The sequence below is a fragment of the Hylobates moloch genome, unplaced genomic scaffold, assembly GCF_009828535.3.
Source record: "Hylobates moloch isolate HMO894 unplaced genomic scaffold, HMol_V3 SCAFFOLD_1, whole genome shotgun sequence".
Taxonomy (NCBI): domain Eukaryota; kingdom Metazoa; phylum Chordata; class Mammalia; order Primates; family Hylobatidae; genus Hylobates; species Hylobates moloch.
Genome location: NW_026652276.1, coordinates 184,326,679 through 184,344,940, shown reverse-complemented (window position 1 = coordinate 184,344,940; position 18,262 = coordinate 184,326,679). Strand labels below are relative to the sequence as shown.

Sequence of the window (18,262 nt, the reverse complement as noted above, 5' to 3'; positions counted from 1 at the left end):
AATATAAACTGATTACCATAGAGGAGGTGGTGCATCTGTGCCATCATATGTTCCATGACAAGCACTGATATGCAGCAACCCTGTGTCTACTGGATGCACCTCTGTGAATCCTGGTATTATCCTACTAGGAATGAAAATACAACCTATTAGTCACAGATCATTGATAAAATAAGCAATAAAGGCTTAGTCGGAATTTTAACAGTCTGTTATGTACTTAGGGAGTACTTAATATGTGGGTAATTGACACAATAGACTTTAATGGATCATTTAGGTCATTAAGATCAAGGGTATCTGTATATAGTGTGCTTGGGAAAGGTTCCTTCAGTGGAACTGAGTATACACAGTAGTTTTGCAAATCATGTTTTGTTTCTTTGTTTCATTTAGCCCTTTGACCAAAAGAATCACAGGTCCCTGAAAATTCCTACAGGTGAAAAATATGCTATAATTTTAAAAGAATGTTTTATAGAATGTCAATGAATAGACAGACACCTTCTTGACATTACCCTCAAAATATCTACGTCTCTGGACTTTATATTTCGTTTCAATGAATTAAGGTCCCAAGTGTTTCTGTCTGTGTAATGAACTGTTTAATTTTCATCCCCACTTAAGATCAGTTTATCCATGAAACTCAGGCAAATTAGTGTTTCAGAAATAAGCAGAATTTAGCATCCAGATATTCTTCTTTGTAATATAGTGCATTGTAGTATGTCCCCTCAACCCCAAGACAATACCCCCAAACAAAACTTTTGTTTTATATTACGAACTAGCTGAAAGTGTTCTAATAACTACTGTATTTATTGTAAGAAATTCTATTACTCTGAGGTTAAACATCTTACATTTTTGTCTATAAAAGTCTCAGTTGGCAGAGTGCGGTGGCTCACGCCTGTAATCCCAACACTTTGGGAGGCGAAGGTGGGTGGATTATCTGAGGTCAGGAGTTCAAGACCAGCCTGACCAACATGGTGAAACCCCGTCTCTACTAAAGATACAAAAATTAGCCAGGCATGGTGGTGTGTGCCTGCAATCCCAGCTATTTGGGAGCTGAGGCAAGAGAATGGCTTGAACCCAAGAGGCGGAGGTTGCAGTAAGCCGAGATCTCACCATTGCAATCCAGCCTGGGCAACAGAGTGAGACTCTGTCTCAAAAAAAAAAAGAAAAGAAAAGAAAAAGAAAGGTTCAGTTTAGTAGATGTCTTTATTTTTTAATATTCTTTCTTAGTACTTTTTCTAGCAACAAATCTGTGCAACCAACAAAATCTGATACTGTTTTTTTAAAACATCTCAAATTAAGATTGAATTGCATCCGATAGACAGATTTCTCTTTAACTTTCTTTCATGATAGAATTGTTGCATTGGACAATAATTGAGTGGAAATTAAAGAAAACTGATGCCAGCTAAGCTCAAGTTCCAGAAAGTTAGTTAGCTGAAAGATTCTGGACTCTGACATTCTTTGCTAATGTCACTGCTGAAAAGTTGAAACAGTTTTTGTTATACTATACCTTGTTTCTAGGTCCAGTGCTACCCGTTTCCGTTGGAGCCAGAGCTATTACACAGCTCAAGACGAGTGGGCTTTGGACAGCATTTACATTGGGCAGCAGTGCCCCAGCATGTGCAGTGGGCATGGCTCATGCGATCATGGCATATGCAGGTACGTTCACCAGAAAGCGCGACAAGGTCCATCCTTCTCAAGATTTGTGGCTGGAGGATACTACAGCAGTTGTCATCAAAGTGATATGGATAGACCGATAAATAATGAAATAGCCAAAAGAAACAAGTCCTCCTTTCTGTTCTTATTTTAGATGTAAAAGATATTGTTACATTAAAATAAGTATGAAACCATATATTCTAAATCTCAAACTCTAACCTCAAGACGAGGCCTCCTGGGCTTCAACGTCAGAGTTTATTAAAAGAGCCTTGCCATTGTTTCCCTTTTCATCCACTGAGAGTCTCAGAGCACTAGTCAAACCCTGCTGCATGCCCTCTTACACCACTTCACCAGAAGTTAATGGTTGTATACATGAGGAGATGGTGATTATTGCTAATGAGGACAGAGGAACACACTTGAATACCTAAAGACTCTAAAAAAGGCATAGTTTAATCAGAAAAAGGAATTATAAAATGTAGCCTGAGTTACATGTTGGTTGAGCAGACAGACATTTATATGTGACTTTTTAAGGCTATAGGGAAATCCCACTATCCCTCACCCCCACCAACACTCACTCACAGAAGCACACATACCAATGTCCTTCTTCATAAGTACTTGATGCCCAAATTCTACCCTTATAGCATTATTTCTTTTAAGAAAAGATTCTATCAGTTTTAAGGGGAGTATAAAAAACTGAGGGTTGTTACTACCACATACCCGGATTAACACTGCAGGGAAAAATCTAGTGTGAATGATAAGACCTGAGCAAAAGTAAGACATGGGAAATGGTTGAGGTCAGGGGGCCATTGCATTGGCAGGTGGGCCTGTAACTTGCCTACTCAGCCCTGCTCTCTCATAGGTGTGACCAGGGGTACCAAGGCACTGAATGCCACCCGGAAGCTGCCCTTCCATCCACGATTATGTCAGATTTTGAGAACCAGAATGGCTGGGAGTCTGACTGGCAAGAAGTTATTGGGGGAGAAATTGTAAAACCAGAACAAGGGTGTGGTGTCATCTCTTCTGGATCATCTCTGTACTTCAGCAAGGTATGACCAACAGCTGGGAATAAGTCATCTGGGCAATGGCTCGTTTAATATGAGATTCTGAATTCCAAATGTACAAATATGAAATGGTTTTATTGTTCCCCACGTTCCCTGGTTTTGACTGGGCTCCATCAAATTCCTATTCTTTAGCTACATCTTGGGAAATTCTTGTTGTTGTTTTTTTATTATCGTTTTTGGTTACTAAAAAATCAGGTTAAGCCAGTTTAAAACTTCTACCCTCCTGTACCTGATTTAAATACCGTTGCTTTCCTTTCCTCCATTTCCAGCCAGGCTTGTGTGTTGAGGAAGTTTGTGTAGGGAAGGCTCTTGGTCTCTTCTCACCCAGGCCTTTGGAGGGTGTGTCAATGCGAGGCCTGGGGGCAACAAGGGGATGAGCTTAGAGGTTAAGGGAAGCAATTCTGGAGACAGATTGCCTGTTTCCAACCAATTTGACCACTTATGATTCTTTGATTTTTTTTTAAATTATTTAAGTTCCGGGGTACATGTACAGAACATGCAGGTTTGTTACATAGATATACACGTGCCATGGTGGTTTGCTGTACCCATCAACTCATCATCTACATTAGGTGTTTCTCCTAATGTTATCCCTACCCTAGCCCCCCACCCCACAACAGGCCCCGGTGTGTGATGTTCCCCTCCCTGTGGCCATGTGTTCTCATTGTTCAACTCCCACTTATGAGTGAGAACATGTGGTGTTTTGTTTTCTGTTCTTGCGTTAGTTTGCTAAGAATAATGGCTTCCAGCTTCATCCATGTCCCTGCAAAGGACATGAACTCATCCTTTTTTATGGCTGCATAGTATTCCATGGCGTATCTGTGCCACATTTTCTTTATCCAGTCTATCATTGATGGGCATTTGGATTGGTTCCAAGTCTTTGCTATTGTGAACAGTGCCACAATAAACATATGTATGCATGTGTCTTTATAGTAGAATGATGTATAATCCTTTGGGTATATACCCATAATGGGATTGCTGGGTCAAATGGTATTTCTAGTGATTTTTGAAGCACATTATTCAACCTCCTGGTGATTTAGCTTCCCCATCTGTAAAGCAGGGATATGGAATATCTACTTCATGAGGGTTAGTATGTAGATTAAGTGAGTTAGTATTGGTAAATCATGTAGAACAGTTCATAACATACAGGAAGCACTTCTGTGTGTGTTTATTAAGTCTGTCAATCCATTAATTTTAGGAATATGATGGGAAGAAGGAGGAATAGTGGTGAGAGTGGGGGTGTGTGGAGCTGTTCTTAGAGAACTGACCAGCTGTCTGGGGTGGGCAGACACCTCAGGTCCTATTCTTTGGTGGTTTGGTGGCTGCTGGTGGCATCTGCTGATGTGGGACTCTGTATGAAAGTTTTTTTTGCAGTAGTCAGCTTCCCCAGTGGTAGCATCAGATTAGGCATGCAGATTGCTAGAAACCAACTAAGGACTGAGGTGCCAACTAGAATCACTAAAATTAATGCTCTTGGAATACCCCAACCTGTGTCGCTCGGTTAGGGATGGGAGAGGGGTAACCACCTCTCTTTCCTCCCTCACTGCAGACTAGGCAAGACCTTCTTTCTCTTCTCCAATCCATCTTCTTATATAGTCTTGAAAGGGACTAAAAAGAGAGCAGGTCCAGTATCCAACCTGAGCAACATGTCTAACCCTAATCTTTAGAATGTGGAGTGTGTAATATCACTTCTTTCAAGCAGGTAATATAGCCACCAATTCTGAGGTAATTGGAGGCGTCCCACTTTACAGCGTGTAACAAGTAGACAGGTGTGAGTGATATGCTACAGGGCTGATATGTTGCAGAATCTGTTTGGGCAGAAATCCAAGATGTGTTAATTTATGCAAATACAAAAATAGCTGCAGGTTTTGTTTTAATGCAGGTGAAGAACAAAGAAACAGCAAGTAAACAAGATAGAGGATTATAGAAAATCAGGGAAGGAGTCCATTTAACAGTATTTCCTATCCATTGACATGGAAGGTCCTCCCCTGATGATTATTGTTAAAGATAATAGTCACTCAGTTATCAAAATGCATTGCACATATCTGAATCCCCTGTATAATTGTTCGGAAATGGAAAGGTTGTGCTTCCTATAAGCATAAATAAGATTGTGAATCTTTTACCAATATGTACTCAGACACCCCAGTGAGCACACATATACATACACGGACATTTTAACATGTAAAGGGTTACATATCAATATTTCTTCCACTTAATTCAAGGTGATCTCTGAAGTCAGACTATCTGGGCTCCAAAATTTATTGATCAGTTCACCTTGCAAAGTTATAACAACTCTCTATATCTCAGGTTTCTTGACTGAAAAGTGGATATTGAGAGTAATAAGTGAGTGAATGCAAGTAAAGAGTAAAGAATAGTGTTGGGAACACAGAAAGAGATCATATGTGTTAGGTGTCATAGTTGACGTTTATGAGAATAAATTCCAAATTTGTCTTATTGAATATTTTCACATTTATGTCCTGCAACTAACTAAAAATCATCATTTCAAAGGTAAAATTCTCTGTCCCTTCCAATTCAGCTTTCCCCCTAAATTTTCGTCAAAATATCCCTGGGTTATATCTTACTTTTTTCTGTTGATTCATTCAGAACTGTTTTGAATTCTAAGTAAGAAGAACTATCTTAAGTAAAAAAAAAAAAAAAAAAAAAAAGGAGAAATTTGGTTTATGGGAAGGAAAACACAAGGAGGGCTTAAGTGGGACTGGTGCAAGAGAGACCTGGAACCAGTAACTCTGAAGTTCACAGAACTTTCCCCTTAAGAGTAGACCCGATTTGAAAGAGTAGACCCAATTTGCAGGCCAGCTGTCACTATGAGAATGGAACCATAGCCACAGGGCTTTCCAACCAGCTCCATAGAAAAAAACAGGGAAGGCTCCTGGCGGCCAGTCACAGTGTCCTGGGAGGAATGGTGTGCTATGATTGTATAGCCAGATTCATGCACTCGCTTGTTTGGCAGCAAGGTGGATACACTGTCTGGCAGCCCCCACCAGCAAGCACGTTGAAGTGAAGGGGCAGTAACCCAAAGGAAGGGTTCCTTAGACCAATTGCCCACCAGCCTAGATCATATTATCTAAAACTTATCTCCACTCAGATGTGGTGGTTCACCCCTGTAATTCTAGCACTTTGTGAGGCTGAGGTGGAGTATCACTCGAGGCTAGGAGTTTAAGAGCATCCCAAGCAACATGGCAAGAGCCTGTCTCTAAAATAATAAAATAAAATTAGCTGGGCATAATGGAGCATTCCTGTACTCCAAACTACTCAGGAGAATGAGGCAGAAGGATCACTTGAGCCTATGCGTTTGAGGTTGCGGTGAGCTATGATCAAACCATTACACACCAGCCAGGGTGACAGAGCACGACCCTTTGTCAAATAAATAAATAATACATGCATACATACATACTTCCATTTTTTCCGTATCCGATCACAAATATTCAAGATGGTCTCTAATACTCCTGCCCTAACTACATAGCTTATATTCGTTTTCTAGGCATGAGCCCTTTGCTCCAGCTATGAAGCTATTCTCACCATCCAAGGTTTTGCCACTGCGTACCATTATGCCTTTCATCTTCTCTGCATTCACGTAAAATTTCAGTGTTCTGTTCAAATCCCACTGCCTCCCTGAAGCTTTCTGGAGCTCTGGCAAACTGTACTTCTCTCTTTTCTTAGAATTCCTCTCTTATTTTTGCATATAAAGATCATATTTAAATTTTCATCCTCACAATACCAAGCAGAATGTGGAGTCCCACAGACTGAGCCAAACTCTGGCTAAGGTGTTCAGCTCAGAAATGCGTGTCATGCCCTAGACATTTACAAATCAATACGTACTCTTGAGACTAAATAGATTGGAAAATTAATAAATGATCATATGACTAAATGGGGCTTGACAAGAAATCAGGACTGGGTCTGCAGCCCTCGGTTGCCATTCCTGTCTCTGCCAGAAGTCCGTGAATCCCTTCATTTTTGTTTTTATAACACATGGTGTTCTGCCTGGTATAATTGTTGAAGAAAGACTGAATAAATGAATGAAAAAATTAAGAAAGAAAATTGGGAAACAATAAAAGATTCTAAAGAAATGGTTATTTTCAAGTAAATAGAATTGCTTTCTAGTGATATTTTGATTAATTTAAAAAGACTCTAATGGAAAGCAAAAGGTGATTAGTCATGAAATGTTTTGGAGGTTTTGTTATAAACGTTCTGGATTCTGAAAGCTTACCTGTTAAAACTTGTTTTATTTTAGCTAAACTCTTAAAGCAGTAAATCATTTTAACCTAGAATTTGTGGGGAAATTGGAGGCAATTTTCCATATACCAGGAATGGCACAATATTACTACTCCAACACATATGCACACACACACATTGCATGTGTTTACACATATACACATAAATACATTGATCACAGCATAACAGAAAAACTGCAAAGCATATGTTACATCGAATTCTGAATTCTGGCAAAAACTTTGCTATGAGCCATTTCCCTTTTCTTTTTTCTTCCTTTAAAACAATGTTCAGCATTTCAGGTCACCAAACAAAAGAAAATGATTTGTGCTATTCTCTGGGAAAAAACACTTTCAGTGCCAAACTAAGCATTTGTGCAATATTTTCCATCATTTACAAAAATCTCACAAAACATTCTTTCAAAACCTCTGTAGACTAACACCATAGTCTCCTGGAAAAACAACACTACTCTGAATTTCACAGTAGAGCAATCATTTCAACCAACTAATTGCGATAATTGGATTTTTATAATTCCCCTCACGTTAGATCTTTATCCTTCTGGCTCATTTCCACATGCCAGGTTTTTCATAGGAGTTTGCTGGATTGGAATTAACCTGCTAGGTTCTATAGTTTTTCTTCCAAAAATCATTCTTCCTGTAATGATCCTGAGGCTTGAAAATGCTAGGATCTCTGAGTTGTTCTCACAATATTTCAAATCAACAACAGGAAAAATTAAAAGGCATATATGTCAACTTAAAAATGCACGTAACTTACAAGATTTCCTCAAATACATACCTGAAATTGAGATTTCCAGAGAATGAGTTTCTGTCTCTGAATTGACTTCAGTTCTCATTTCACTAGCACCCTTGTTTATTTTGAAAACTCTTAATTGGCTTTAGACCTATCAGTAGCAGTATAGTCTTTTAATTAACCCCAGTTATTTCCCCTGTGACTTCTAATACCCGAAACCCTTTCTTAATTAACTTAGTGGATTAGAGTTTAAATCCTAAGTGTGAGAGCCATTTTTCTCTAATACTATGTATATTATCTCAGGTTTTCTTCTCGACTTTTAATTGAACTTCCTGGGAACTCTCAGAGACCAGCTCAAGAGAAATCCATGGATGAGCTTTGGAAGAATCTGTTTAGGTGGAAGACTCTCATAAGCAAACCTTTCTTCAGCCCCATTAGCTGAAATCATTTTGAACAACAGGAACAATGACAAACCTTGTTAATTTCTATCTGACACCTCACCACAGGACTGTGACCTGCAGGGGATTCACTAAGCAAAGGAAGCAAGTTACTGGATTTCAGGAAATTTGTAACACTTGTAAGACGCAGAGACCATTTAGTGGTTGCAACGATTTATTTAAATGATCTCTCCTAACCGCTCTTTGTGAGAGAGAAGGGAAGGGGACTAGGATCCTGAGAGATTCGATTCAAGTACTCTTTATTTTCTTTTTTGAGACAGAATCTCACTCTGTCACCCAAGCTGGGGTGCAATGGCCTGATCTCAGCTCACTGCAACCTCCATCTCCCAGGTTTAAGTGATTCTCCTGCCTCAGCCTCCTGAATGGCTGGGATTACAGGCGTGTGCCACCATACCTGGCTGATTTTTATATTTTTGGTAGAGACAGGGTTTCACCATGTTGGCCAGGCTGGTCTCAAACTCCTGACCTCAGGTGATCCACCCACCTCGGCCTCCCAAAGTGCTGGGATTACAGGCATGAGCCACCGCGCCTGGCCTCAAGTATTCTTTCTTTTTGTCAAGAAGCTTCTACCTTGCCTGGTCTACTTTAATTCCCACAGGACAGCAGGGTCAGGGGCATATCTCTGGAGAGGATGTTCCCTCTGGAAGGCATGCTGTGTACTAGCAAGTTCCATGCCACATGTTATTTCATCTAATTTTCACGACACCCTATGAGGAAGGTATTATTATCCATATTGTACCTTTGAAGAAAATAAAAGCTCAGAAAGGTCACACAGCTAATGATCAGTATGAATAATGGGCTGAGATTCAAACCCAGCTCCAACAGATTTCAAATAGATGGTCTTTCACCTCCGTTGTTCTGCCTAGAGGAAATATGCAAAGTAAGGATTCGGAGTGTTTTCGTTAAAATTTTAAAAAGCTTTTTAGTACTCTTTGGTGTAATTAGCAATTCCCAAGGGTCTCTCTTAACCCAGCCTGGGAATTAGTAATGTAGACATTAAGCAAAGGTATCCAGCAACAGTTACCGTAGTCAGATCAGAAACAACTAAATGGCATGACTCCCCTCTCTCCACAATAAATGGGGACGAGACCATTTCCACATAGTGCTAAGATGTCCATGTGAATTTGAAAGTGAAACAACAAAATGCCAAAGAACTTCCAGATTACTGAATTTGATTTTTCTTCTTTTCTGAAAGGCTGGGAAAAGACAACTGGTGAGTTGGGACCTGGATACTTCTTGGGTGGATTTTGTCCAGTTCTACATCCAGATAGGCGGAGAGAGTGCTTCATGCAACAAGCCTGACAGCAGAGAGGAGGGCGTCCTCCTTCAGTACAGCAACAATGGGGGTATCCAGTGGCACCTGCTAGCAGAGATGTACTTTTCAGACTTCAGCAAACCCAGGTAACTACCCACCTGATGGGCCTTGCAGTAGTTTCCAGGAATGGTAAAGGTTAAATCATTGTTGGAGTGTTTCCAAAATGTTAACTGTTGCAAAAATAGACAAACCTATAAATATTTAACATGAATGATAGCCCAGTATATAAAGATTTTATTTCACTTAAGTGACTGGACAGAAAGCCTTTGCATTCATGTTTGAATTTTTAAAGATTTTTAAAAACTTGTGACTAGAGGAAAAGCAAGATAAGTAACCACTGTTTAGTCAGACAAACCATGGAATATGGGGATGTTCCATGCTCATTTTCCCGTTTGCAGGCTTGTTTGATTATTTTTAATGCACACACAAAGTATGCTTAGCTCTTAGATTTAACAGTAAGATAGATTTTTTTGTTAAAATGTTTCATGTGGCTGCACCCAGGGCTATCCCTAAACAGTGTACGAGTAAGTGTGTACAGCTCAGATTTTCTAAAAATTTTGCCCTGGCCTATCCCTGTCTTAATTTTGATGTATTGGGAATATATGTAATAAAATGTCTTAGGCAATGACTGTTGAAGAGTTTGGGGAGATGGCTCGTGTTTAATACTAATACCGGTACCAGGCAATGTATTTATGTGTATTTAAATTTAGTTCTTTTGCAATTATGTAGTATTTTGAAATTTTGTATTTATATTTTACATAAGTATTATTAAAGTCTATTCAATGACATTATTTTAAAATACTCCTTTTTATAATCTCTGTATTTTCATTTTAACAAAAAAATTATTTTTTGTATGTTGACTACTATTAAGTTTTAATATATGGATCTTGTCCCTGTTTTCATTTTACAAATGAGACTTGTTTATTGAAAAAAAATACTTAAGAATATATAAACCCAGTTCTTACAGATTGAATATGTTTTAAACATTTTACGTAAAACATGCCTATTTTGTAGATTGAAGGTTCATAAGTTTGACTTTTTAAAGTATTAGGTCATTTAAAGGTGACAAAACTTTCCATGATAAAATATAAGTAGACATGCAAACAGACCAACAGAAAGTATTTCTTCTAAGAGATTTAGGGGAGAAGGAGAAAACAGAAAAAAGGCAACTGGATGAAATGAGAGATATAATAGGAATAGGGTAGGAGATGAAGCCTTGTGAGATTCTCCTAGATGCAATATAGTAGAGAGGGAATTGATAATGGTGCCAAACTGGCTTAAACAATAATTTTAAATGACTCAAATTGTTTTTTCCAAGTAATATGTCAATCTGAAATGATTGAGAGTTCAGTAAGGTGACTAGGTAACTTCATAGGTAAATAAAAATGTAATGGCTTCCTCAAATTGCAGAATAGCATGTCTTTGTGATGAAAAATTATATACACAAAATGATCTTAAAATATAATTTTACTAACATGAGAATGTGCTTATGATGTAATGTTAAGTTTTAAAATGTAGATCACCAAATTATACATATAATGCCTTGCCTACATAAAAGATTATAAGCTGTGATGAGATACATCAAAATGTTAACAGAAGCCAACCCTATGTAGTAGATGATAGGCAATTTATGTTTCATTTTTAATGCATTTTTATGTTTTCCCACAGTGAGAAAGAATTCCTTTGAAAAAAATGTTAAGTGTTATCTTCATGTAGTAATATTAAACAATTTTATCTTGATATTTCTTTAAAATTTATCTTGATATTTCTTTAAAAATTGTCATGGTAGTCAAAAGATATAGTTCAATGAATCAAACTCAGTTGAAATATTCTCCCTCTTCTCCAAAAATACAATTCCAAATGAAATAAACATGACCAGGACTAAACCTGCCTACAAGGTTAAACCTCAAGTCTGATATGTCCAAACTTACAAGCTTTTGAAAAATATTGAGATCAAACCAAACAAAACTTTCTCTTGTTGTTACCCTTGTTGTTTTAATGGCTGGAAAAAAAAAAAGCACAGCTTTTCTTTTCCCAACCATAAATGATTTACTTTTATTCAGATTTGTCTATCTGGAGCTTCCAGCTGCTGCCAAGACCCCTTGCACCAGGTTCCGCTGGTGGCAGCCCGTGTTCTCGGGGGAGGACTATGACCAGTGGGCAGTCGATGACATCATCATTCTGTCTGAGAAGCAGAAGCAGATCATCCCAGTTATCAATCCAACTTTACCTCAGGTATTCTCCTATGTCTGAACTCCAAGACAGATAATTATAAAAGTGAATGGCATAAAGAACTCATTTCCTTAAGGATTTAGTGCTTGACACTGAATGTACAATGTAAGTTTAAGGGCTTGTACTTAATTTTTTGTTACCTCTCTTTGCTACCACTTCATAGATAATATAGATGTAAAAAAGACTGAAGTCTGGTTAAATCATCAAGCAAAATTGTTAGTGTGTTTATAAAATGATTAGATACACAGCGGTAAAATACTTTCAGTTGTTGAATCATCAGGAGAAAAAGTTAATAGCAGTAAAAAAAAAAAAAAATAGAGATTCTTCTGTGTTTTCCTAGAAATGCAAATGGTACATGGCCCAGCATGTCATGAAATGAAAATTCCTTTCTTGTTTTCAAAGCTATCAAATTGCCTTTTGTGTTATTTGTGTCGTTTCTATTAGAACTTTTATGAGAAGCCAGCTTTTGATTACCCTATGAATCAGATGAGTGTGTGGTTGATGTTGGCTAATGAAGGAATGGTTAAAAATGAGACCTTCTGTGCTGCCACACCATCAGCAATGATATTTGGAAAATCAGATGGAGATCGATTTGCAGTAACTCGAGATTTGACCCTGAAACCTGGATATGTGCTTCAGTTCAAGGTATTTATGCACAAGCTTCTTCCCAGAGCAACTTAAGGAGTAAAACATCTTCCAGGTGTATAAGTGGAACTCACAAAGAACACAAATTTTTCATATTCTATTAAAGAAGGGACTCACCTGTATGAAAGCTCAACGGTGTTAGAATTGCAGATCTTTTCAGCTCTACTCGAAAGCAGCTTATTAGTTTTTAAGGAGTCCCAAAAGTTGTGGGTATACCGTTTCTTTAGGTGCTCAAGGAACTCTACCAGAATTAAAAATAAAATTGACTTTTAGGACTTCAATCTGATTGTGACTTAATGAATCTCAAGCTTCTAAACAATGATGGATAAGTTGTCCTTTTCATCTTACTAGTGGTATTTGAACTTAAAAGGTATTTTATGCTTTTGCTGTATTATTTTCAAACAAATTATCTTACTTAAATTCAGTAAATTTTTACTCCAGTCATCATTGTTCTCTTAAACGCTTCTTGCTTTTCAGCTCTGTGATAATGTATCAACATGTATAGCAAGTATTTACTTTGACAAGGTCTTGTTTTAGAACCCTAATCAAAATTTCATTGTGTTTATAATAAAATCCCATAGGTGACTTCTGGGGTCGAAAGTAATGCAGTTTTAATGAGCTAGCACAACTACGTGGTCCTTACATAATGGCAGGATGCAGATGCTAAATAATTTACAAATGGAATTATTAAAGAGATCAGATGTTTATAGGCAGCTCTTCAAATACAATTTCCACAGGTCTGTAAACAAGGAAGTGAGTCATAAATAATATGATTAGTAAAATGTTATCCTTCCTTGTTTAGATTCTGATGCTAAACTACAATGGAAAAATATCAATAACAATATATGAATCTACATTCATTTGTTGGTAATTCCTAAAGTAGTAACAAAATAACGTTAATAGCAAATATATTTCCAGAATACTATGCTGTTTCTCATCTGACATCTTTTCTATTTAATTAATCACATACCATGGTTGTGTAGGTATTAAAGTCTGCAAGATAATATTCTGAAATTTTTAAAATCTAAATTTAAAAAATAGTGTTAAATATTTCAAGCACTTAAACAATGATCAGGAATGCATACTGCTTTAAAAAATCTTAATTCTCTACCATTTGACCCAGCAATCCCATTATTGGATATATACCCAAAGAAGTATAAATCATTCTACCATAAAGACACATGCATGTGTATGTTCATCAAAGCACTATTGACAATAGCAAAGAAATGGAATCCACCTAAATGCTCATCTGTGGTAGACTGGATAAAGAAAATGTACATATACACCATGGAACACTACACAGCCATAAAAAAGGATGAAATCATGACCTTTATAGCAACATGAGTGGAGCTGGAGGCCATTATCCTAGGCAAACTAATAAAGGAACAGAAAAACAGATACCACATGTTCTCACTTATAAGTGGCAGCTAAGCAATGAGAACACATGGACACATAAGAGAACAACAGACACTGGGGCCTACTTAAGGATGAAAGGTAGGAGAAGGGAGAGGATCAAAAAACTATCTATTGGGTAGTATGCTTATTACCTGGGTGACACAGTGATCTGTACAGCAAACTCCCAAGACACACAGTTTACCTATATAACAAATATGTGCCCATGAACCTAAAATAAAAGCTAATTTTAAAAATCTTAATTTTCATATCACACAAGCAGAAAGCTACTAATTTGTGGTTATTTAATAATAAGTATAGAATATAGATCATTCAGGGGTTGATAATTAATATGTGTTTGAAACCTGTATACAAGAATTTTGGGTGCCATTTGTACAAAAATACATAGTGTTGGTGCATTTTTTGTGACTGCCTGCTGTGTGATAAACACTAGCTAGTACTGGGACTATAGAAATGAAAAATGTGACCCCACATGAATGCCTATGTAACAAACCTGCATGTTCCACACGTGTCCCAGAACTTAAAGTAAAATTTAACATAATAAAAAAAAATGTGACCTTAGCTTTCAAGGAACTCAGAAACTAGAGAAAGAGACAGAAAAGTGAACAGTCACAATAAAGTCACAAGAATGCTGCAGTATCAGTTGGCTCTAGATACTATAAGAATACTCTGCATAGTGCCTGACATGTTTCAGGCACTCAAAAAATGTCTGTTAGTTGAATAAATGGATGGATGGTTGAATGGATGGATGGGTGGGTGGAGAGATGAAGGGGAGGGAGGGAAGGAAGGAGGGAGGGAAGGAAGGAAGGGGAAGGGAAGGAGGGGGGAGGGAGGGAGGGAGGGAGGGAGGAAGGAAGGAAGGAAGGAAGGAAGGAAGGAAGGAAGGAAGGAAGGAAGGAAGGAAGGAAGGGAGGGAGGGTGGGTTGAAATTGGAAGTCTTTGGAAATACAGAGACTTAACCAGCTGAAGAATGGAGGGGCAGGAATTCCTGTTAGAGACAACAAAATGAGCAAATACATGAAAATACCCACAAGTGCAAATGAGAAAAGGGGCAAGTCTAACTTTGAGGACTGTGGAGTATGTGCAGCAGAGATGAGAGATAAAGTTGATCCTGATGGGCATTATATTCTACATTAAGTCATTTGAACATTATCCTAAGAGCAATGAGTCATGAAAGAGTTTTAACCTATTGAATGCCAGAATCAGACCTGTGTTTTAGAAGAATCACTCAGCCGCAGTATGGATGTTCACCTAATAGGAGAGGAAACCAGAGTCAGCAAATACATTCGTTCCTTCATTCACCAAATACTTATAAAGTCTCTATATTCTAGACACATTTCTAGGCTATGAAAATAAATACAAACAGAGAGTAATGGAGGATGATTACCATTTTATAAAAGGTTGTCAGATTGGTTGGCTTCACTGATAAAATGACACACTTAAGCCACAACCTATAGAAAACAAAGGAGTGAGTCATGCAATTATGTGGAAAAGATCATTCCAGGCACAGACAACAAAAAGGACCAACATCTTGAAGTAGGAATGTTCTTGGAAATATTCTGGAAACCACAAGTATGCCATTGTGACCATAGCAGAGAAAGTGAGCAAGGGTGGGACAGGTGAAAAAATTAAGGTCGAACTTTGACTTCTCTTCTGAATAAAATGGCTAGCAGAAAGGTGACACATTCTGATTTAGGCTTTTAAAGAATCATTGCTCTGGTAACTGTGCAGGGTCAAGGGCAGAAACATTGAGCAGCTATTCAATGATCCAAGTAAGAGATTATGGGAGATAGAACCTGTGGAAGAGGCAGAGATAAATGATCAGATTTTTAAATACATTTTGAGTAAAGTAAGGATGGTGGAGCTGTAATCAAAGTCAGAAATGAGAAGGCCAGGTTAAGGCATAACACGGGTTATAAAGATAAATAAATGAGTCTAAAGATGTTAAAGCGATACAATCAACAGATTTGGGTGACGAGTAATAGAATGGAGTCTAGAATTATTCTCATATTTCTGGTTCTGGCTGCTGAACTACAGAAAGATGAGGGTTTGTTTTAGGAGGGCGGATGAAGAGAACTGGCTTGGACATATGGAGTTAGGGTGCTGATGGGCTGGTAAAGTGGAAATGAAAAAGAAGTGGTAATGTATATTTGTCCAGAAAGCAGGAGAGAGGTCATATCTGTTATTCAGACTACAGGCATTCAGAAGAAACATGAGGTTATGATTGTGAATGAGATTAAGAAGCATGAATACAGTAAAATGATAAAGTCAGGATTGAATCATAGAAAACACCAACACTTAAAAGGCAGGCTAGAGGGTCAATAAAAAAATGGTTAACAGTGTTAAAAGCAATAGAAGAATCAAGTAAAATAAGGATTAAATTTTCCCATTGCATTTTGTGAGACAGACATTTTCCTTGGTAATTTCACTGGGGCAGCAACAGCAAAAGTCAGATTACAATGGATTTTAAAGTGTTGAGTAAAGAGGTCTACACAATGAATACGTCCTTTCTCTCAGTTTGTTTAGCTGTGTAGTTAGAGGGAGACCAAAAATCAGGGAGAATTTTTATTTTCTTTTATTTTTATTTTTAAAGATAGGAGCGACTTAAACATATGTATCTGATCCATAGAAGGTACCCAAGTAAATATTTGTTGAAGGTAGGCCTAAATCCTGAATGGAAAGTTTAAGATAAATTTTATGTTTAATACAGCTGAGAGTATGTCTACACTACCCTATTATCTGATTACTAAAGCACGAACTTGTCACAGAACTTAAAGTTCCAACAACTTGTCTGTGTTAGAAACAACAGCAATCATGGCAAATTTAAGACAAAAAGTTAACTAGGCGAGCCCAATGTGGCTGCTCTCACCACATACCAACCAAAGGCCATTGTTACTATTGAGTAATGCAGTAAAAGGAATTTGTGTTAGAAGAGTTTAATCATGCATCTGAGAGGGTTAAGTTTTTAATTATATTCTTGATGTTTTACTATATAAACAGATAAATTGTGCACAATAAAATTTCTACTAACCAAATTATAAATTCTCTGAGAGATGCTTTCTAGCTCTGAGTGTAGAAATAAGGAAGATACTAAATCTTCTTTTTAAAAACTAGATAAAGCTACCTTACAGTCATGAGGATTAACTTATTGACCTCCTGAGCTATGGCTCAATATTATTAGCCCATGTCTCTGCCTTTATTTTTTTGTCATTTTATGTTCTTTTCATTCCTGATTTCAATTTTCCCTCTAAAAATCGGACTATTCTTATTTAGTAAAGTCTTATACAACAAAATTTGTGGCTCCAGCCAACAAATGAAATAAGATGTGAATAGGCCATTCATGTAAGATGGCAGGTAATTAAATGAACAAGAGAAAAAGATTTTGACATTTATAATTATGAAAAGTGTAATAAAATTCATTTACACATTTATTTGGAAATAAACTGTCCTAATCTATAATACCCAATGCCTAAACTGATTCATTTGAACTCAGCCAATACAAAATGAGCACAGATAACTAGAAAATTTTAAGTGTTTCTACATTTTGACTCATTAATTCTACTCTCAGGAATTTATCTGGTGATGACAAATCAAAGAAGAAAGGTATGTTCTCTGTAATGCTATGTATAACACAATGTAGAGGAAAGCTCTAGATGTGTAATAACTTCAACTATATGACCAAAATATAGCTTCCCTATAAAGATCAGAAGAGAAAATAGAAAAGGACAGTTACGATAGGCCAGTGGGATTTAGATTGTATTTTTACAATTTTTTAAATGTTATTAATCCTATGATGACAATCCTCCATACAAGTACACCAAACAGTAACAGTTTCATTTCTGGATGATGTTGCTTATTTGATGCTGTGATAAACACTTAGCTGTTTCATCTAAGTTGTCACTGATTTTATTTTATTTATTTATTTATTTTTATTTATTTATTTATTTTGAGATGGAGTCTCACTCTGTCACCCAGGCTGGAGTGCAGTGGTGTGATCTCGACTCACTGCAACCTCCGCCTCCCAGGTTCAAGCAATTCTCTGCCTCAGCCTCCTGAGTAGCTGGGATTACAGGTCCTCTCCACCACGCCCAGCTAATTTTTGTATTTTTAGTAGAGACATGGTTTCGCCATCTTGGCCATGCTAGTCTTGAACTCCTGACCTCATGATCCACCCGCCTCAGCCTCCCAAAGTGCTGGGATTACAGGCGTGAGCTACAGCGCCCAGCCAGTTGACACTGATCTTTAATGAGCTTTGGCAAGGAAACAGAAGAAGGATGCTCGTTCCACTGAAACCTTCCTGTACTGAAGAAAACAGCTGCTTCTCCATCTTATGATTTCCTCTGTTTGTACCCTCTGAGGAGGGAGAAAAAAGCAGCTTCTTGGGATATCTTTTGTCTGAGACTCAAGAACCACAGACACTGTGCTTCTCTCTTCTCTCCTATAATCCCAAGAAATCCACACAATGAGTCCAGCTTTCTAGTAAAAAGTACCTATTGTTTGCTTAAACAAAGAATTCC

The 18,262-nt window shown here is 37.5% G+C and overlaps 1 protein-coding gene across 4 annotated transcripts in view; it reads left to right on the top strand.

The window, feature by feature from the left end:
• RELN (reelin) overlaps positions 1-18,262 on the top strand; it is a 543,089-nt gene that overhangs the window by 403,421 nt on the left and 121,406 nt on the right. For all 4 annotated transcript variants that reach the window (XM_058425556.1, XM_032761303.2, XM_032761302.2 and 1 more), the window contains exons 23-27: positions 1,510-1,647; positions 2,504-2,690; positions 9,336-9,541; positions 11,519-11,690; positions 12,132-12,332. In XM_058425556.1, the coding sequence (XP_058281539.1) occupies positions 1,510-1,647; positions 2,504-2,690; positions 9,336-9,541; positions 11,519-11,690; positions 12,132-12,332 (904 nt within the window). The remainder of the gene's footprint in view (positions 1-1,509; positions 1,648-2,503; positions 2,691-9,335; positions 9,542-11,518; positions 11,691-12,131; positions 12,333-18,262) is intronic.